At 37.1% G+C, this 23,362-nt stretch overlaps 1 protein-coding gene across 6 annotated transcripts in view; it reads right to left on the bottom strand.

The window, feature by feature from the left end:
- Window positions 1-23,362, bottom strand: part of lcorl (ligand dependent nuclear receptor corepressor-like) — a 159,994-nt gene that overhangs the window by 26,222 nt on the left and 110,410 nt on the right. For 5 of the 6 annotated variants that reach the window (XM_039751550.1, XM_039751549.1, XM_039751548.1 and 2 more), the window contains one exon: window positions 7,053-11,986. In XM_039751550.1, coding sequence (XP_039607484.1) covers window positions 7,053-11,986 — 4,934 coding nt within the window. Of the gene's footprint in view, window positions 1-7,052; window positions 11,987-23,362 lie in introns of those variants that run through there. The other variant, XM_039751555.1, reaches the window with a different exon arrangement.

Raw genomic sequence — 23,362 nt, forward strand, 5'->3', positions numbered from 1 at the left:
AGTTCAACATAGCGGACGTTGTCAACCGTTATGACCATTACACGTAGAATTTCGAAATGAAACCTGCTTAACTTTTGTAAGTAAGCTGTAATGAATGAGCCTGCCAAATTTCAGCCTTCTACCTACACGGGAAGTTGGAGAATTAGTGATGAGTGAGTGAGTAAGTCAGTGAGGGCTTTGCCTTTTATTAGTATAGATATATACAGTGAAACCTCGGTTCACGAACGTCTCGGTACACGTACAACTAGGTTTACGACCAAAAAGTTTGCCAAACTTTTGCCTCGGTTCACGACCACACACTCGGTATACAAACAAGCCAGTTTCCCTTTCGGTTTGTACATGTTCAGTCTCTCCCTGTGCATTTCCTGTGGAGCGAGCAAGAGAGAGAAAGAGAGAGAGAGAGAGAGAGCAAGAGAGAGAGCGACACACACACACACAGGCATCGCGCACACACACAGGCAGTGCCGCGCGCACACACACACACAGACACAGACACACACACACACACACAAACACACACAGAGGCAGCCCGAGATGCAGACACACAGGCAGTGCGAGAGAGAGCTGGACGCATTAAGGTAGGAAGGCAGTTAAAGAATGCACTGGGCTTGATTTTGTTTTCACTTCTGTTTCCAGCGATCTGTTCGTAGTGTACATTGTTGCAATGTTATTTTTTTTGGTGGTTTATTAAATTACGGATTTTTTCAAATGTTCATTTTTTTCCCTGTGCTTAAAACTCATTCAAAAAGTGCTTTTAGCCGGCGGTTGGTAGCGCTATAGCGCAAACTATTGCAGTGTTAGTTTTCTCTGTTGTTCAAGGTTTTCTCAGTGTTATTCAATGTTTTTACATTTAGTTTACTATTACGCTGTGCATTCTATGGTTTGACTAACTATATTTGTGCTTAAAAACTTAAAAATATATATATATATTTACATACAGCTCGTATGGTCTGGAATGGATTAATTGTATTTACATATAATCCTATGGGGGAAGTTGCTTCGGTTCACGACCAAATCGGTTTACAACCAGAGTTTTGGAACGAATTATGGTCGTGAACTGAGGTCCTACTGTGTATATATATATATATATATATATACTAGCAGAATACCCACGCTTCGCAGGCGGAGAAGTAGTGTGTTAAACAAGTTATGAAAAAGAAAAGGAAAAATTTTAAAAATAACGTAACATGATTGTTAATGTAATTGTTTTGTCATTGATATGAGTGTTGCTGTCATATATATACACACACAGACACACACACATATAAACATTTATACATAGACATATATACATATAAACATATCTACATATACACATATCCACACATACACATATCTATAGATATATACATATACACATCTACATATTGTGGTCCGTGCCATGTTGGACACTGGGGGCATAGTAGGACCCTCACCGGGGACGTGCTGCCCTTTCGGGTTGTGTCGTTCGGACCCACGTGTCCTCGCTAGCGGTGGGGCACTGTGGTCCCCGGCCGGGGAGGGCTTGTGCCTCCTCCAGACCGCGAGGGGGCGTCCGTCCTGGTTCTGTTGGGGGACACGGGTGGAGGGCTTGGAAGCCCAGCCCTGTAGGGACCCGTGGCCACCGCCAGGTGGAGCCCCAGTGCCTAATTATCCCGGGAGCCCGGCACTTCAGCCACACCAGGAAGTGCCGGGGGGAAGACTTTATGCGGCGCCCGGAGAGCTGCCAGGAAGACAGCCGACACTTCCGCCACGCTGGGGCGTGGCTAAGCAGCGAATGCCGGGAACACCTGGGGCTCGTCCGGGAGCGTTACTTAAGGGGCCGCCTCCCTCCAGTCGGTGGTGGAAGTCGGGAGGCAGTAGACTGAACTGGAGAGAGGGACGGAGGCGGCCAGGAAGGCAAAAGGACTGTGTGGCCTGGACTTGGGGAGATCGGTGCAAGAAGGCACTGGGGGTGCACGTGAGCAAAACTGTAAATAGTATTGTAAATAAACAGTGTGTGGGTGCAAAATATGTTGTCCGTCTGTCTGTGCCGGGGCCAGCGTTCACAATATATATATATAAATATATATACAGACACATATACATATACTAGCAAAATACCCGCGCTTCGCAGCGGAGAAGTAGTGTGTTAAAGAAGTAATGAAAAAGAAAAGGAAATATTTTAATAATAATGTAACATGATTGACAATGTAATTGTGTTGTCATTGTTATGAGTGTTGCTGCTGTATATATATATATATATATATATATATATATATATATATATAATATGCTTGTATGTATCACACGCTTCATATTTTTTCTGTCTTCTCAATTGTGTAATTCGGTTTTTGTTCAGCACTCTTTGGAACTGTTGCTTTTTGTCTGTGCACTGCGTCATTTCACGTGAGCGCCGGTGTACATGCATCGAAGGTTCCCAGCTGTGCTGGTGCCATCTCGTGCGATGTCCACGGCTGTATTTAATGTTAGCTAAGACCCGGCACTTAAAAGTTTCTCTTGCAGTTTCGCCGAATTTGTGCCAAACACCACCCTGACCATCTCATCTTCCTCTGCATAAGCACAGTCCTTCACCCGTGTATATTCAGCGGCAGTGTTTCTATTGGATTGCCGCTGATGGACGGCCTTATATGGGCAGGCACTAAATTACGTAACTCCGCCTCCCACGGGCATCGAGCAGAAGTCTATTATAGTATATGGACGAAAAAATAGGTTCCAGTTATGACCATTACGCGTAGAATTTCGAAATGAAACCTGCCCAACTTTTGTAAGTAAGCTGTAAGGAATGAGCCTGCCAAATTTCAGCCTTCTACCTACATGGGAAGTTGGAGAATTAGTGATGATTCAGTGAGTGAGTGAGTGCTTTACCTTTTTAGTATATATATATATATATATATATATATATATATATATGCTAGCAGAATACCAGCCAGCTGAGAAGTAGTGTGTTAAAAAGTTATGAAAAAGAAAAGCAAACATTTTAAAAATAACGTAAGATGATTGTTAATGTAATTGTTTTGTCATTAATATGAGTGTTGTTGTCATATCTATCTATTTATATATATAGTAAAATACCTGCAATTGGCAGCGGAAAAGTAAACAGAAAAGGAAACATTTTAATAATAACGTAACATGATTGACAATGTAATTGTTTTGTCATTGTCATGAGTGTTGGTGGCATATATATATATATATATATATATATATATATATATATATATATATATATATATACACACACACATATATAAACATATATATATATATATACATACATCTATACACATATATATACAGTTTTATATATATATATATATATATATATATATACATATACACACATACATATATACACATACTGTATATATACACACAGACACATATATACATACTGTATATACAAATATACATATCTACATATATACTGTATATACACATATATATATACAAATCTACATATATATATCCACATATATATATATTAGGTGGACTCGATTAAAAAATTAATCCAATTAATTAGAGGCTGTGTAAGAATTAATCTTGATTAATCGTATGTAATCGCACACATAAATTTGCCCCAAAGCGCAAATGTTTTTTTTAATTTAAAAGGGTTTTAGTGGGTGACAGAATCAAATAATAGACATGGACATGAATATTGTAAACTGAAGCTGTTTTAATTTCTGAAAAAAAAAAGCTTTTAAACTGCACTTGAATTCAAAACAGAAACAAAAATATCATCCCTGGTTAAAATTGGGCAGACTTAAAAATAAAGTGGTAGTTTAAGTACTTTAAGTACATTTTCAGAATAGTATTGTCTTTAAATAACAATAACCAAAATTTCAACATAAAGTGCAATTTTTCTTCTTAAAAAAATAAGTCAGAAACATAAAAGGTAATTTGACCAGCTTACTCTTTAAACTCTGAGTAACATTAGCCAAAATTATTTTGTACATTAGGCTAAAACAGTGTGATCATTGAACATTTTGTAATTAGATGTAATTAGAATTACTAACAGTCACGAAAGTCCAATGATCCCCAGTAAGAGCCACAAAGTCCGCTTTCTGTAATGCATCTAATTTTGCTTGCTTTTCAGTGTGCACAAAACCATGCTTTTATCAAGGCTTCGCTCGGGTAGTCGAAATGATCAGTCGTAGGAACGCCCTTTATTCCGACTCTTAACATTTTTGTAGCTGTGATGTGTGCATCAGTGTAATGGATGTACCAGGAAATCATGCATTGACAAAAGTTCCCGTTTGCTTGGAATTGAAAGTGTGATTAAATGCGTTATTTTTTAAAGCGTTATGGAGTACATGCATCGAAGCTTCTCAGCTGTGCTTGTGCTAAGAAAGGGAAACATTTTAAAAATAACGTAACATGAAAACTGTTGCTTTTTGTCTGTGCACTGCGTCAGTTCACGTGAGCCGCTTGGTGCACATGCATCGAAGGTTCCCATGCTTGTATGCATCATTTGCTTCATAATCTTTTTCTGCCTTCTCAATTGTGAAATGGCGTTTTGTGCTCATCGCTGTTTGGAGTTCTTCCTTGTTCTCTACGTACTTACGTAGGAGGCGTGATGATGTCACACGAAACTCTGCCCCCCACGGCCATCTCCAACTCAACTCCATTACATTATATGGAGAAAAATAGCTTCCAGTTATGACCCTTACGCGTAGAATTTCGAAATGAAACCTGCCCAACGTTTGTAAGTAAGCTGTAAGGAATAAGCCTGCCAAATTTCAGCCATCTACCTACACAGGAAGTTGGAGAATTAGTGATAAGTCAGTGAGTGAGTGAGGGCTTTGCCTTTTATTAGTATAGATTATATACTAATGATATTATGATATCATCGATGATATATATATATATAAATTAGACCAAAACCACTTTCCGCATTGGCACAAATCTTCATCAGGTCCATAAAACTTTTATTTATAAGTGTTTTTTTTTAAATTAGAAAGTTTAAATTTGATTTTGCTGTTTTTTTTTTAACTCTTGTTATAAAGATAGAAATTAGGGTGCTGTGCATTATAACTCTGCAGTGACTGAAATTTTAAAATAAAAACAGTGCAGTTCAAGCTCTGTGGTTGAAAGCAAAGTGCTGTGGTGCTGTACAGCTACAGAGGGTACAATGAGGAGGTAAGAATGACAGAACAGAAACAATTGGGAGTTTGAGCCAGTACGGTGGGAAGGTGGCAAAGCGGTTGGTGGCACTGCCAGGGGAATGAACACTCCATGGGTAGGTAACACCTGCTGAGCATTTTGGAGAAGTGGGCAGCGTTCGAGTGCTCCAGGGCTCCTGCTGGACCACGGATAGGTGGCAGAATGATGGAGGTCTGGCTGTAACAGTCTAAGCAGTGACTGAGTAAAGTGATTGGGACAAAAGACAAAGAGAGGGACGGCAGCTTCCAGAGACTCCACTGACTGAGAAGGCCTAAAAGTATGAGTGGGGAGACAAGTTGGGCTTGGACAATGTGAACAGCAAGGAACCCGTTTCTTGACTATAATTTATTCTTGGATTTTTTTAACTCAATGGAACTTATTTATTAATCATTTTATCCTTCATGGAGTGACACTTGTTTTTATATATCTATTTATTTAAAGTAACGGCACCGGACTTTAATTTGGACATTATTTCTGTGGAGAATAAAAGCACTGAGCAGTTGTACACTCTCTCTGATGTTATGTGTGTGTCCTCATTACCTAGCCATCCAAGGTACAGATTGATGACCCGGGTTCAAGAGAAATATACAAGATGGGGGCAACCTGGGCATCACAGGTGTGCATCATTATCTCTTCTTATAGAAGTTTTTTTTTTTTTTTACAATTTCAAATACTACTGAACTTGTATCACTAAAAGGTAAATTATAATTCATCATGATGATGGTGTTATATTTTACAAAATACACTTTTTAGTAAAATCATTTTTGAATTTTGTGTTTGTGCTATAATTTGGGTGCAGAGTATATTTCTTTCACACACACACACACACACACATACTGTATACCTGTATTCAGAAAGAACAAGGTCTAGCTTTTACTTACATTACAGATGTGTTTTTCAGTAGAGCATATTAATTGTATGATGATTTATTTGAAAATAGTAAAGGCGGTGAAAGAAAAACTATTTTTTATTAATTAAGCAGAGTACAACTCTACAAATAGAGTGCTAGCATTTCATAACTTCTTTTTATCCCTTAGTTGTTCCCAGCCATTTGAACATACATTTTGTGTTGTTTTTGTTGTGTTTGTATATACAGTATATTACAACAGTTATGACAATAAATGTAGCATTCAAAGGCATTTTCAGTAAAAATATAGTTTGAGGTTGCAAATGTATTGTGTTATAATTTATAGTCATATGCGCGACCCTGTTCTAAGCGGGTTGGACAATGACTGACTGACATAGTTCTTTTATCAGATGTAGAAATATTGAAAGGGTAATGTCTGGCCTTCATATGGATATCTAGTACTTGTGCTTTTACTAAAGCATGTTCATAATTTAGTCATTTATTTGAACACAGTAAAAACTGTAAAAAAGAATATACTTTTTACTAATTCAAAAAATACACGTTAGCTGTGGATATATTGTAACCAATTTTTGTCACTGCTGATGCTCTGTGCACCACTTTTATGGTGTTTGGGAGCTTATTCCAACACAAGATTAACATTCAAAGTATATTTTTGGTATAAAAGTGCTTTAACTTTGCAACGTATTGTGCTGTAATTTATATACAAAACATAACTTCTTTTCCAGACGTAAATATTCTAAAATGGCTGGCTTTCATTTTAATGTATGGAACATGTATATCAAGTTAAGTATGAAGAATTTATGGCCAGTTAAATGAAAGTAGTACAAAACAGTCTAAATTGAAGCAGGGTTTAAAGGGTTGCTACACTCAGGTTTCATTTTACCTAATATTACTTTTTGGTTGAAGGCCAACCACTGTGTAAAATACACAATATGAACAAATTATTTCTAACAGCACTGTACTCTGTGGAACACTAAACAGGGAAGTATATATTAAAAAATTCACATACACTTTACTGATACTCTTAAAATCATCTTCATCTTACCTAGAACAAAATGAGAATAGTTCCTCCCTGATGGGCTGCTTGTGAAAGATTGTCTTCTCTTTTTTGAAGTTTCTGTCAGACATGTGGCAAGCCTTGATCTTTTTCGTGTCATCACAGAGGTTTTTCTGCTTTGGGTGATTCCATTTGTATCCTCACAGACATCTTTCACAGTATTGGCTATAAGGGTCTCTGGTTTTAACCTGGGAGAATGCCGTGTTCCATGGGAAGCAACATTTAGACTGCATTCACTCTGTTTCTTATCCATTAATGTAGAACTGGACAACACATTGGTGCTTCTTGACAAAACATCATAAAGTTTCACAGTGCAAAAACTGTGTTCATCAATTGTGCACTTTGGCTGTGTGGATTCATCTTTGCTACTTTTACATAAAATAGTAGTTTTATATTGTATGCCAAGATTTAAAGCATGATCTGTACCTTCCAGTGGACTTAGTTTTGTAAGGAATACCCGACATTCTTTCAAAGTTTCTGGACTCCATTTTTTACAGAGCATTTTCTCTTCAGATTCCAAAAGCTCTTTGGCAAAAGTTTGGTCTAGGTGTAGGTCAGGATTTTTCTTTTCTCCATCATGGGAAAACATACCAAACGAATGGCTTTGAGTTTCCTCCGGAAATTTTGCTTGAACAAAACACAGATTTCTTTCACAAATTTTAGTATTTGGATTTTTCAGTATTACAGGTACATTGCTTAAATGTTCTCTGTTGAGCCCATTCAAGAGTCTTATTTTAGGTGAAATTTTGTTTTTCCTCCTCCAATGATCATCTACCACTTTACAAGTGTCATGCTTTCTATGCCTTAGTTTTCTATCACCTAAAGTTAACGACTCCACAGAATCAAAACAAGAATACAGTTGCTTTTTCACTTTCAATTTTCTATCATAATCCACCTTCTCTTGATTCTGAAAGTGAGCTGGAGGACTTAAAGGGGAAGCCACTGCAAATTTTTTAACATGCTTTCTTATGCGGTCGGTCTGAGAATTTCTATAATTGTCTACTTGGTTTATTGTCCGTTTCCCAGGATAATGCAAAATTTCCAAGGGATTTCGAGCATTTGCCTTTCTTACAATTGACAAAGACTGGGTTTCTGTACTTTGCATGAACCACGCACAAAGTTTATCCATATCACAGTGTTTCCGAAAAAGCATCCTGACTATAGATTTTGGGTTGCCATCCAGTTCTGGTTTTGCCTTTACCTGTGATACACGTTCATTTTGCCGCTTTTGTGCACCGGTGGAGAGCCAGCTATTCGATATTTGCTCAAACCGCTGATTTAGCTCCTCTTGCAGTGTATCATTTGAAGCTGAGGTAGGCCACCATTTGAGAACTTCTTTAGTTGAAAAAATTGATTCAGCACAAAATTCATATTTAGGATTCACATCAGCATTTTCAGTCAGATTTTTTTGTACACTTTCCTTATGTTCAGTAAAATTTCTTTCAATGCTTCTTGTATCACTTTCAGAAGGACATGTTCTGTTATTTGTAAGGTTTGTTAGTTCCACCCTGTTCTTACCACTATTAAAACAGAGCTTTTGAGCTTTTTGTTTCAGTGCACTTCTATGTGTAAACATACTACAAGATGCAACTGAATGCAGAAAGTGTATTGAAGGTTTTCGTATTCTATCAGAATGTCTTAATGGCAGCAGTGGTTTATTTACCTTGTTTAATTTATTTTCTGTTTGGTGCACATTTGTGCTTTTAGATACTGTAATGTCATTATCTTCATTGGTATTCTCATTGCTATCAGGAAACATTTGTTCAGCCAAATTAGATGTTGTATCACATAGCTTTGGTAGCTCACTGCTAAGGCTAACCTTTCTTTGTTTAGGAGATACGGCATTCACAGTTATCGAAATGCCTGAAATTTTTATTTTTGCTGGGCGACCTGGCTTTCGCATTGCTGCTGTAATTTTTTGGTTCAACTGCTTAGAGTTGCTATTTGGAGGAGGAGCACACTCTTTGTCTTTTACAGGTCTTATGAACTCAAATCGATTGTCTCCAGGTTCCTTGTTAGCAACATTATTTGAATTTTCTTTCAAATTTACGTCTAAAGTCCCTATTTCCTCCTCATGCAAAACACTATGAAAACCTATGTTGCTTGGTCTTTCATGCTGAACCTTCCTGAAAAATTCAGAACCTTCACATACAAACCTTTTAATTCTTCTTGATCTACCATAGACCACTGTAACTTTGATGTTTTTGTTGGTACAATCTTCCTTTCCATCTGATGGACATGAAGAAGTGGTCATATTGTCTAAAGTGTCATTTTTTGCTGGTGGAATATAAGAACAATCTGCTTTACGCTTTGGAGGTCTACCAATTGGCCTTTTTACTTGCTTTTCAATCTGAGGACCTAATTTTTTAGGTCGACCAGGCCTTCTTTTGAGAGACTCCTTCATACAGAATTGAGATTCCGCTGAATTTTCATATTTTGGACTATCACAATCTAAGTCCCATGAAGTAGTTTTGGTGTTACAAGCATTAATATCTTTAATAATGTTATTATCACTGCTGTTTGACTCTGTGCTTTTAGGGGATTTTAGCACTTTATCAAGATGTTTGTGCTGTAATGAGTTATTGATCTCAGTATTTACAACACAGCTATCATTAATTATGGGGTTTGAAAATGAAGGTGTAATTGTGTATTTAATTCCATCTTTATCATTTATTTTAGACAGGTACATTAGTCTTATTGGACTAGTATAAGATGTAACAGTATTTTCTCCTGCTTTACACACAAGCTGCAGGTCGGACTGACTAACGGGTTTTCTATGTCTGGTTGTATATTCATCCCTGTTAACACTGTAACATGAATCGTCATCACTGTTGTTATCAGGTGACCTTAAAATTACTGATGTATCAGTGACAACTTCAATAGTTAGTTGCTTTACTTTGTGAGAATGATGCCTTTTAGTGTCTTGGCTATAAAGTTGTTTGCTGTCTTTTGTATCATTGCTTATATCTGCGATAGGGGCTTCAGGGGTTTCTGAGTTTGTTTGATTGTTAGATGAAGGCACATTATTGGAGATTAGTTCTTGTGTCAGTCTGTAAGGACTTCTGTTTTCACTTTCATGGTTATCAGTCTGAATCTTTGGGTCTGCAGGGTTTATATTAACTGCTGGACTTGAAGCAGGGCTTTCAAAGTCTTTTCTACATATTTTTTTAGGTTTTGCAGAGCTTTTCATAAAAATACTTTCTGAGAAGCATGCAGCAAAGTACATCTTCCGGGGCTCCGTAACATACATGGAAAATCTTTCTGGAGGAATAATGTTTCTCTTTGTTCTGTGCGAATTACTCAATTGCTCAAATCTAGAAGGGCTGCATGCATTCACCACATTGTCTTTTTCTTCACTTTCACTTCCATACAAATTTGGACTTTTCCTGGGAACATCAAGAAGTTCACCAAGCTCTGGCTCAACATTAGGTTTCAAGACATCAGCAACCTTTTGCACTGAATGCAATTCTTGTGCCTTTTCAGTTAAACTGTGGTGATGATTTGTGAACATGTCATTTTTCTGTATTTGGCTTGATGGCACTTGTTTGTTTTCAAGTGTTTTAATATATTTGGCATCACGGTCTTCAAAATGATTCTTGAACTCTACAACTGCTGGTGCAACTTCAATATTGTGTGGAAGAAAAGACTTGTTCTCAGGTTGGATGCATTTTTTCACATTCTTTTCTACTAGTGATGTTGCAAAGAAAGACTGATCAAGACAAGCTATTTCTCTTTTTATCTGTAATGTTTTGCGACGCAATGAAGGAGAGTCAGGAGGTTGATGCATTGCAGTTAAAGTTTCTTGCTTCCTACGAAAACGTGTTTGGATAGTTTTATTTTCCACACTTTTCTCATGTTGATTAAGCAACTCTCCCAAATTGTAATCATTATTACCATTGTTTTTGTGCAAAATGGAGGTAATAATTTCTCCTAAATGTTTATCATTTTTCTCTTCAAGGTATTCTACCATAGACAAAGAAGATGAATTACATTGTTTTTCAAGAGGTTCAATTGTCTTCAGCTTTTCATTAATTCTTTCCATTAAATCATTAATCAAAGCCCCACTTTCTGTTTGCTCTAACTGGTTACCAGAGTTTGGTGTATACTTAATACTGTCATTCTCTGATGTTTGAAGTTGATGATTAAGCATGTCCTTTTCTATATTTCTTCTTTTCTTTTCATATTTATCGGGAAAGATCTTCTCACTGACTTCAGTCTCTTGTGGCAAAAGGGAAGGAGGCTGATTATTTATAATTCCACTAGCATACTCCAAAATTGGACAAGTAATACCATGATCAGATTTTTCTGAACTTTCATTTGCTACAGGTGACAGCGGAGGTGGTGATGGGCTGCAAGCTCTATTAAAGGTATTGCCTCCGACAGACAGACTAAATGAACTCCCTGATTTACAACAACAATTTAAATTAACTGCCAAGGATGGGGTGGTCACAGTGTCTTCAAAATGCTGGCAAGAGCAATGACATCTGTGATTGTCAAACATATCACAGCCTCTGTGACCAGCTGCTCTGTTGATGCATGTTATTGGTTTGTTCTGGCATGACACACAATGCATTTTCTTCTCACAGATACATAAGGGAGGCTTTGAAAGTGGATTCAGTCTGCCATAATGAGTGTAGCATCTGTCTGTCATTTGGCTCTCCTTAAAATTGAAACTGTCATTGTTTACCTGATTAACTAAGTGGTAACACTGCAGGTTTTGGCATGAAAAGCATCTGTGGCAATCCAGATAGTGAGAAACATTGTAATCCTCATGCATGAATAATAATATACTGTAAAGCAGATGCTTATGAAATGGACACAAAGATGCCAAAATCACTTCAAGAGTTGTTCTTCGGACTTCCAGCTTTTCATCCAGACTCTCCAAGTGGGGCTCAGGAGCTACTTCAATTGGCAACTTGTAGCTACAAAGACAAGTTTATTAGAAGCTTGTTAGTTATATTTTACTGAAACAAAACCACTGCTTACTTAAAGAGGATCTTGAACAAATTCTCAGGAAGACCCTTTATTTTATGTATATTGTTTATGAAATATCTAAAAATTCTTTCCATATCTGTTATTACTTTGTAGAAGCACTTTTGGATTTAAATGTATATTGTTTTTGTATAGATATAATATACAACTTATATTTCTCTTTCTAATCATAGCATTGTTTTGGGTATATTATACCATACTAAGACTCACTGGCTGAGTAAAAACCTTGGGATGATGCATACTATTAATGTTGTTAATCAATATATCCTTATAGAAATATTTCAGCTTAGTCAAAATGGCAAGTGGATTTTCAAATGGATTTTGTTCCATTCAGAGCTGTCTCCTGGCTTGTGTGGCCAGTACTACTAAGACAAACCCTGGTCCTCTGTTATACTCATAGTTGGATTCACTGGGTTCGAAAATGGTATTTTACATTGATATTAAGACCAATGTACTTTTTCAACCCATTTTTTCTTCTTATAAACTTTTTACATAATAGAGGGCATGTAAGCTCTTAACCCATAAAAAATGTATCTATAAAAAATGTTTTCCTTGTATTGTCACATCATGTGTGAAGCTAATCCACAAAATATTAATTTATAAAAATTAAGCATAGCTAGCAAACTCCTTTGACACAACTATGGGTACAAGTTGGGCAGAATGCAGTGCTTTTCAAGTTGTACATACTTCTACATAAAAAAACACATTATGGTTTTGATTCTGTCCTGTTTCTTGAACTGAGGTTAATCTCTGTTATTTATGCAATGTTTTTCGTAATTACACATTTCACCTCAGTCTACAATCTCAGAAATTAACATCAGTCTTGTCTACATTGCTTAAATATCCCACTTTTAGTACATTTGTCATCCATAATGTGTTGCTTCCCCATCTTAAATTAACAGAAATATACATTAATAAAAAAAAGTAATCAGTGGCCTCTGTTTTAATTGCCACCAGTGGCAAATTGTTTTGATTAAAATGATACTGCAATGGCCAGCCCAGCATTTAGTTTCAAAGTAACTATTAAGAAGGGGAAGCCCTAACCATTATCATATAAAAAAAAAACTTTATTGCTTCGCTGGGGAGCATGGATAGGCATAAAATTTTTATATATATCCAGATGAGAATCATGTCTGAAGAGCTATGATTGAGAATTGTTAATCTACATAAGGCTGGAAAGGGTTACAAAGTCATCGAAAAGATTTTAGATATTCATCAGTCTACTGTTAGACAAGTTGTCTATAAATGGAGACAATTTCGTATTGTGGCTGCTCTGTCTAAAAGTGGGCACCCTGACAAGATGACCCCAAGAGCACAACGCAAAGTCAGCAATGAGGTAAAGAACCACCATAGAGTCACAGCAAAGGACATGAAGTCAATAGAACTGGCTACCATCTCTGTTCATGAGTCAACTATATGCAAAACATTGAACAAGAAAGGAGTCCATGGCAGGACATCAAGAAGGAAGCCACTGATATCAAAAAAGAACATTGTTGAACACATGAAGTTTACGAAAGAGCACTTGGACACTCCACAACGGTACTGGGAAAAGGTTTTGTGAAGTGATGAAACCAAAATTGAACTATTTGGGAGGAAAAAGCAGAACTTCATTTGGCTAAAAAGGGCACTGCATATCAACATCACCCTAAAGTAAAGTATGGTGGAGGGAACATCATGATTTGGGCCTGCTTTGCTGCTTCAGGGCCTGGACAGCTTGCCATTATTAAGGGGAAAATGAATTCACACGTTTATCAACAAATTCTCTAGGATAATGTGAGGGTGTCTGTCTGTCAACTTAAGCTCAGAAGAGGCTGGGTGATGCAACAGGACAATGGCCCCAAACATTTTATCAAATCCACAGCACAATGGCTTCAGAAGAACAAACTCTGCCTTTTGGAGTGGCCCAGTCAGAGCCCAGATCTCAGTCCTATTGAGATGCTGTGGAAAGACTTAGAGAGCCATACACAGAAGACAACCAAAGAATATGGAAGAGTTAAGGCAGTTCTGCAGGGAAGAATGGGCTCAAATTCCCCCCACACAATGTGCAGGTCTGATCTGCAGTTACAGGAAGTGCCTGATTAAGGTCATTGCTGCCAAAAGGAGGGTCAACCAGTTATTAAATCCCAAGGTTCACTTACTTTTTCCACTACCACTGTGAATGTTAAATGCATTTGTAAAATAAAGTCATGAAAGAGTAGAATGTTTTGTGCGTCACTAGCTTAAGCTCATTGTGTATATCAGTACCTGTGACTTAGATGAAGATCAGATCACTTTTTATGACCAATTCATGCAGTAAACCATACCATTTCAACAGGGTTCACATACATTTTACTTTGACTGTGTGTGTGTGTATATATATATATATATATATATATATATATATACTAATAAAAGGCAAAGCCCTCACTCACTCACTGACTCATCACTAATTCTCCAACTTCCCGTGTGGGTGGAAGGCTGAAATTTGGCAGGTTCATTCCTTACAGCTTCCTTACAAAAGTTGGGCAGGTTTTATATCGAAATTCTACGCGTAATGGTCATAACTGGAAGCAGTTTTCTCCATTTACTGTAATGGAGATGAGCTTCAACGCCGTGGGCGGAGTTTCGTGTGACATCATCACGCCTCCCACGTAATCACGCAGTACATAGAAAACCAGGAAGACCTCAAAAAGCGCTCAAGAAAACATGCATTATATAATTGAGAAGGCAGCGAAACAATAAGAAGCGGCGAGTGACATATACAACTATATTCATGAGTTTTGCTACTTCGGAAACAAAGCACGATGTAAACCTACACTTTAAGTTCATAGACAGGCTGCGCTGGCGTTTGTAATTTAGTGCCTGCCCATATAAGGCCGTCCGTCAGCGGCAATCCAATAGCAAACTGCCACGGGTAAATATTCACGGGTGAAGGACTGTGCTTATGGAGAGGAAGATGAGATGGTCAGGGTGGTGTTTGACACAAACTCAGCGAAACTGCGAGAGAAAGTTTTAAGTGCCAGGACTAAGGTAACATTAAATAAAGCTATGGACATAGCACGAGATGGCACCAGCACAGCTGGGAACCTTCGATGCAAGTACACCGAGTGGCTCACGTGAACTGACGCAGTGCACAGATAAAAAGCAACAGTTCCAAAGAGCTGAACAAAACCGAATTACACAATTGAAAAGGCAGCAAAAATATGAAGCGCCTGATAAGCATATTCATAAATGCAGCTACTGTGGAAACAAAGCACACGGTGGAAAAAGTCAATGTCCCGCTAAAGGAAGACAGTGTAAAAAACCCGTGCATGCAGTGTGTCAGGTCTCAGATAAAGAAGAAGACGAGCTGTTTATTGATGCAGTAAGAAACGAATCGATGAATGAAACCTGTCATCTTTACAACGATTGACAAACACGGAATGTAACTTGAACACAACACATCCTACAAATACGAACCTGATTGAAAGAAATAATGATAATCAAATCCTTGATGACAGCAACATTCACAAAACAAATACTGTATATTGACAGTCATGTTACGTTATTTTTAAAATGTTCCCTTTTCTTTTCTACCTTTTTAACACACTACTTCTCCGCTATGACACGCTGGTATATATATGTATATATATATATCCCGCTCTACATACTCGAATAATGGATACTTTATTCGCCATCAATGATTGTTTTGGTAAAGCCATACTCAGTGTATTCATTAGATGAACGGTAAAAAAGTAAGAGCGAGGGGAGGATGACTCATTGAGGCATGCAGGCTGTAGTGCGCGTCAACTCTATCTGAATTGCGCGATCACATTTGAAAAATATATCTTTTCAAGTTCTATTTAGTCCATATGTGTCAAACTCAAGGGCAGGGCCACATCCGCCCGGCGTAATTATATCCGCCCGAGATCATTTTATATACTGTATTATTGTTATTAAAGCCGGGTATATGAAGCGCTGGTAACACAATAAACTACAGATCCCATAATGCAGCGCTTCAGCTGCCTTGCCGAACACTTACGCGTTAATCAAGTCTACCTTATGATGCTGCAAGTTATTGCGAAGCTAGAGTTATTAGCACTGAGTTTGCACGGCGCTTTGGTGACTTTGAAGAACAAAAAAAGTCCGTCTACATGCGGCTCGAACCTTGTGCATGTTTGGTAGCACATATCTGTGTGAGAAGCTCTTCTCAGTGATAAAGACTAACAAAACAGCACACAGGAGTCGCCTCACTGATGAGCACCTGCAATCCATCCTGAGAATCTCCACAACACAGAACCTCACACCAAACAGAAACGAACTTGTGGCCAAAAAGATGCCAGGCGTCCAGCTCTAAAATGACATATGAGCAAAGACAACTGAATGATTTGATTTGTTATTGCACGTAAGAGCGGAGTCAACCGTTTTAACAAACAGCGTATTGCACTGATAATGAAATAGCTGTGTGTGTATATATGTAGATATGTATGTATATGTATATATATGTTTATATATGTGTGTGTGTATGTATGTATATATATATATGTATGTATATGTATTTGTGTGTATATATGTGTGTGTATGTATGTATATGTGTGTATATATGTGTGTTACATTGACAATCATATATGTAGATATATATGTATGTATATATGTGTATATGTATATTTTGTATATGACAAAGAAATATATATATATAGGTTTATTTCATGGCAGATTGCACATCAAAAGGAAAATCGATAACTTTAAATAAAGTAGAAATTGTTTGTTTCATTGTAAGTATATATATATTCTACTCAATTAGACAACACCTGTCTTAACTCATCACTCACAACAGTGACAAAACAATTACATTGACAATCAGGTTACGTTATTTTCAAAATGTTTCTGGGGCTTTTCTTGTCAATGGTTCTGATTGCTTCTTTAACACAGTCACCAAGAAAACCATTGGAAACACATTACAACGCCTGCAGGGCTCGCAAGGTCCCCTGCTCAAGAAGGCACATGTGCAGGCCCGTCTGAAGTTTGCCAATGAACACCTGAATGATTCAGAGAGTGACTGGGAGAAGGTGCTGTGGTCTGATGAGACCAAAATAGAGCTCTTTGGCATTAACTCAACTCGCTGTGTTTGGAGGAAGAAAAATGCTGCCTATGACCCCCAAAACACCATCCCCACCGTCAAGCATGGGGTGGAAACATTTTGCTTTGGGGGTGTTTTTCTGCTAAGGGCACAGGACAACTTAATCGCATTAACAGGAAAATGGACGGAGCCATGTATCGTGAAATCCTGAGCGACAATCTCCTTCCCTCTGCCAGGAAACTGAAAATGGGTCGTGGATGGGTGTTCCAGCACGACAATGACCCAAAACATACAGCAAAGGCAACAAAGGAGTGGCTCAAGAAGAAGCACATTAAGGTCATGGAGTGGCCTAGTCAGTCTCCGGACCTTAATCCAATAGAAAACCTATGGCTCATCGAAACCTTAGGGATTTAGAGATGATCTGCAAAGAGGAGTGGACCAACATAAACTTGGTCATCAATTACAAGAAACGTTTGACCTCTGTGCTTGCAAACAAGGGTTTTTCCACTAAGTATTAAGTCTTTTTTTGTTAGAGGGTTCAAAAACTTATTTCCCTCAATGAAATGCAAATCAATTTCTATCTTTTATTTAAAGTTATTTTTTCGATTTTCCTTTTGATGTGCAATCTGCCACTGTTGAAATAAACCTACCATTGAAATGATACTGTTCTGAGACTTTTCATTTCTTTGTCATTGGACAAACTTACAAAATCAGTGAGGGGTCAAATAATTATTTCCTCCACTGTATATATATAAAAAACTTTCTGCCTAACCATGCTCCCTGGAGATTCTAATTTATTCAACAGATTTAAATCACCTGGGGCCTCATGCATAATGCCATGCGTACGTAGAATTCACACTTCACCGAAAAAGAAAAAAAGTTGAATGCACGGAAACCACCACAATGCATGAGTATCTGAAACGCAAACATCCTGGTGCTGTGATGCCGCTGTCTCTTAAGAATTTATGCTGGTGCTGTTAGTTAGTTAGGGTCAGATCAGGAGGGGAGGGAGGACGTGAACGAGACTGAGAAAATAAAAGTGAAAAAGCTAACTTTTACAAGTAACAAATTTATACTCGATCTGTTTGTTTTCAAATAATATTGCATTAGTGCGATTATGTTTTGTGATTGGTTCTATTCAGATCATACAATGATTTCTTCAAAATGTCACATATATTTGTCTCTTTCTTCTCCCACCCAAACCCCCCCCCCAGTGCTGCGTGCTGACACCAGAAGCGTGAGCTTATTTAGTGCTAGCAGGAGCACGCAAGTGGACGGTTGCTTGTGCTATAACAAGCTTGACCTGGCAGCGATCAAATCACATGTACTATGCAAGGCATGTATGGGGTCCACTGAGAAAAGAAGAGCGTTCATGGCTCACCTTGCAGAGGATCATTCTTTCCTCTGCATGTCCTGGAGTCCTGTGCAGAATGGGCAAGATATTTTTTTTTGTGGGGGAACGTGGTCACTGTTGCATCCGTGCCACAATGTTTTTGCTTGTATTATAAGGTCATAAAATGAATAATTCTAAATATCATATATACCTATGTCTCTGTTTTTTTGTCAGTGCGGCTTTGACATCACAGGCCATAAGGCGCATACTACTAATTCAGCATAAGCAGGAACACTCAATTAAACTGAATAAAAAAAATCAAGTGACGGTGAGATAAGAATAAGGCAGATTTACCAGCGTTTGTGTTTCAGTTTTTATCCATCCAGATCAGAGAATTTCCAGTTCGATTGTCTCAAAACACCACTCACATCTAGTTATTCCCAGTTTCAGATAAAAAGTAACCACGTCAGATCCCTGAGTGGGGTGGTGGTAGTATGTACTATGATCATGACTGAGAGGATAAAAGTGAAGAAAAAAAAAAAAAAGCAACTTTTACAAGTACTATACATTTACAGTGGCTGTTACAGAGGCAAATCAAATGTATGTGTTTATTGTATAATATTACATATGATAACAGCAACTCACTACTCAAAACGGTAAATATACGAGGCAGTCAGTATCGAACCGGGGGACTCTTGATTATATGTCAGCAATTCCTACCGATGCACCATGGAAGCTACTGTATCATCCTTGAACCTTTTGTGAAAATGTTTATTTCAGGCTTTACACATTACATAGTTTATGTCTACATTTTGTCATTTATTACTAAAATATGAAAAACATTTCAGTTTTAACGATGTACTTTTTAGTTAAGTTAAATGCACTATTTTTGTTTAAAGACTATGTGCACTTTAGTTTGTACTGTTTAATGTATTTCTTTTTTTATTGTGATGGTCACACTAATATAAAAACTGATTATTTTTTAATTCATATGTTTCACTGGTTGTTATTTTAATTTGATTATTATTAATTTTAATCGTGTTAATCCAGAGACATAGGGTGACATTTACAGGTTGACAGACGTGAGCAGATGAGGCAAGACATGCACTGGAGCCCAAAACAGGATGTGCAACCACAGGTCGCAGGCATCAAAATAGTCAGGCATGAAATAATCGTGACTAATCGAAAAATAAATTGAACAATTAGTCGACTACCAAAATAATTATTAGTTGCAGCCTGTTATACAGTTTTAGCTGTATAACATATTTTGCTGCATCTCATCTTAAAAATGTTATCAGCATCTAATGTAATTACGCACTTTATATAGTGGTTCAGGTTGTGCAATATTATAACTGTAGTGCAAGTTTACAGTGAGGTGATTGTACTAATAAGTACAAACAGTTCTACAAGGAGCACTTGATGGACTGATTGAGTGTGTTTATAGTTCTTGGGATGAAACTGCTTCAGGGATGTGGATCTAAAAATGAAAGGCTAACCACACATGAACAGTAGCACTGTTTTGATGCTGGGTGCCGCCAGTCTGCAAAACCGAGTGCAGAACTTACGTATGGCAGGTATGAGCTACCGTGGAAATATGCGTGGCTTTATGTCAAGTTTAGCTTTTATACATCGCAATTTGAACGTGGCAACAGGCTTACACAACATTTTTGCGCGTACACACCATTTATACATGAGGCCCCTGGTCTAACACCTCCACTTTTATCTGCACAAAGTTTTAAAACCTATCCCAGAAATGGCCAGTGCTTGTCTGGCGGTACTTCAAATTTTCTGTTCTAATCTACGTTTAACTGAACTAAACCCTCAGGAATTAAAAATATGACATTTACTGCAATTTGAATCTTTGAAACATGATTACTGTTACTACAACCTTATTTGATTTCCTATCACTTTACACTAATTGCATGTCAAGCTTGTCAAGAACGTGTAGGCTTTTATCGTTACTTCTATTAACCAGAGGGCAATTAAACTGGAGCTGCAAATAATAAGACATCATGAGCTACATTAATGACATTTTTACCTCTATATATTTATTCAGCATTATGTAGCCATATTTAAGTAAACATTTGAAAAACTGAGTGGAATATGAAGTGCCAAAGGTCTAAAAATCCCTGGTCAATTTTGCTGATGTTCTAAAAATATTACAATATAAGCTGAAAAAAGTTTCTGAGAGAACAGAATGAGAACAGGTATAAAAAGCATATCTTATTAAATAGCGGGTTTTATAAACTAAACTACATTAGGTAATTAAGAAGGTTTGAAAAAAGTCAGCAGCTATTGCGGTCCCTCAGTACCAAACTGTCCACCAATGATATTTCCCACAGAAGCAAAGCACTTATAAGCTACCACAGGAGCTTACATTAAGTGTTCACCCTGGGGATTTAAATGTACATATCTATAATATTTCTACTTTGATGTAGCCTTTCACAAGGTTAACTACCGAGATATGATTTCCATATGTTATTATATAATAATCAGTGTAAAAAGCAATTATTCATATTTTCTTAACAAGCTAAGCAATACCAGATTATAAACCAAATATGAACAAAATGTGTAATTTGGCCAGGGGTGCCCAAGTTTTTGCATGGATCTGTGCATTAAATATACAAGCTCAGAGAAGAGTGAATAATACTGAACTGATTTATATTTCAGTCTGCTAGTAAGCAAATATATTAAACTAAAGAAAACAAGATGGATTGACAAGACTACAGAATCAGGTTTGCACATTAAATATGAAATAAGCAAAATGATTACTGATACCACAAGACAGAAGTAAGCACATCAAAAACTGAAGAATTTAGAAATTTCATTAATCCACTCATGCTCTGCAATTATCTGTATACATTCAATTTGCATTCATGATTAGGAATGTTAACATTTCCACATTTAATTACTTTAAATGGATGCAACAAAAACTTTCTCCTATGTAAAATACACTTTATTTTTAATCATGACGGCATTAGTTACTGTCAAATATAAAATGCATTCTAAGAAGAAGATAATCTGAATGCAGCAAAGAACACAACTAAAATTATTCCCATTCACAGTAAATCTGCCAATATTTTTCCTTAATTGTAATAACAAAAACAGCATGTTCATTGAATTGTTATCCCCTTTGTTAATAGTTTACCTGCAGCTAGAATGGCACAGCTATATGAACCTAAATCTCAAAAAAGGTTTTAAATCTTATAATGTGCAAGAATTTTTACTTCATTTTCAGGGTTCTCTTATTTTGTATTTCACATGTAGATCAATGCCTGAACTTATTATTGCTAGAGCTGGGCAGCAATTAAAATTTTTTCATCGTGATTAATTGATTGTCTGTGATTAATTGCAATTAATCGCAGACAATCACATTGTTATGTGCAAAATTCAATAATTAACTCAAATTAGGGTTATTATTGTATTGCATGTATTTGGTTTGCAAACACTTTAAACAAATATGGTGCTTTTTTAAAGCATGATTTCCTTTACATAGTAGCAGTTAAAATATTTCTTGTAAATCTCAACTTAAACATGAATGTAATCAAATCAAATATACAACCAATGCTATTTTCCACTTCCAGGGCATTAACATTTTATCTAGTTTATTATACAAAAACAAGTTACCCTGAGAGTTCAGAGCCACGATCACATTATAACAGGCACCTTCCGAGCAACAGCAAGTTAAGATTTCAAAATTTGTTTTCTTTTTTATCTAAACAGATACCAGCAGAAGCATTTTCTTTTATCAGGAAGCACCATAAACAGTCTATGTTCAGTAGAGACTCTTTGAGGGATAACATTGTTTCCAAAAACCTCAGTTTTCTAAAAAGCACACAAAGCAATGGTTTCACACATAAATCTACATAAAACATCTGTTGCTGCCCGTTGTGCCTGTTTGCAGCAGCAGCAGCAGCTGCTGGACCGCCAGCAGGAATGCATGGTGGGCCGGCTGGCTGCCTGGCTGTCTTTGTGAGATGGGCGCTGGGGAGGCAGCTGCAGTGAGACGCAATATGGTTTGTACCTCCTGTCATCGTTAAGTGTCGGTCCTCCCAGGTGAACATTGCCATGGGTGCATCAGCTACATGAACCTGTTCACGCAAAATTAAGTTTATACTGACTCACAATTTAATCCTGCATTTAAAACGGAAATGGTACTAAATTGTGAGAAATGTAAACTTAATTATGGAGAACAGATCAACTGAGATAAAATTATATGGGCTTGAAAGAGAACTTTGATTCTATAACCCCTTTTAAAACAAAAGTGACTAGAGCATATAGAAACATATCCTGGGTTAATTAGAGGATTCAAGCTCTAAAATGCCAAAAAATACAGCATTTATTGAGAACAAAGTTGAAGGTTTTAAGAAACTCAAGTCTCTCTATCTACTATTTCAGATTATTAGATAACACAAAAGTCTTCATGTACTATGTATAACAGTGGTGAATTTGAAAAATGTGAGCCGTGATCTACTGTGCCAAATCCTTCCAAAAGTTACCAACACAAACTTTACGAACATTTGTGACAGAAAAGAAAATATAAAATCCCAGATTTCAATGTCATCTCACAAATTAAAATATTATATTGCCAACTGTACCTTTTCTTGTGCACACTGCCTTAGAAATTTTGAATTTATATTTGGCCAACGCCTTTACCAAAGAGACTTACAACATTTGAGATACAATTGGTTATCCAAAGAGACTTACAACATTTGAGATACAATTGGTTATATTTCTTTTGTTTTTCCAATTGGGACACAAGCAGGTGAAGTGACTTGCTCAGGGTCACACAGTTTTAGTGGCAGGATTTGAACCCACAACTTGAGGATTTGAGATCCAAAGCCTTAACCACTGCACCACACTATATGCCTTTATTTTGATAACAGAACAGAAAGCTGAAAATTTAATTTCAACAAATAAACTAACTGCCTATCT

Source organism: Polypterus senegalus, chromosome 4 (genome assembly GCF_016835505.1).
Source record: "Polypterus senegalus isolate Bchr_013 chromosome 4, ASM1683550v1, whole genome shotgun sequence".
Classification (NCBI taxonomy): Eukaryota; Metazoa; Chordata; class Cladistia; order Polypteriformes; family Polypteridae; genus Polypterus; species Polypterus senegalus.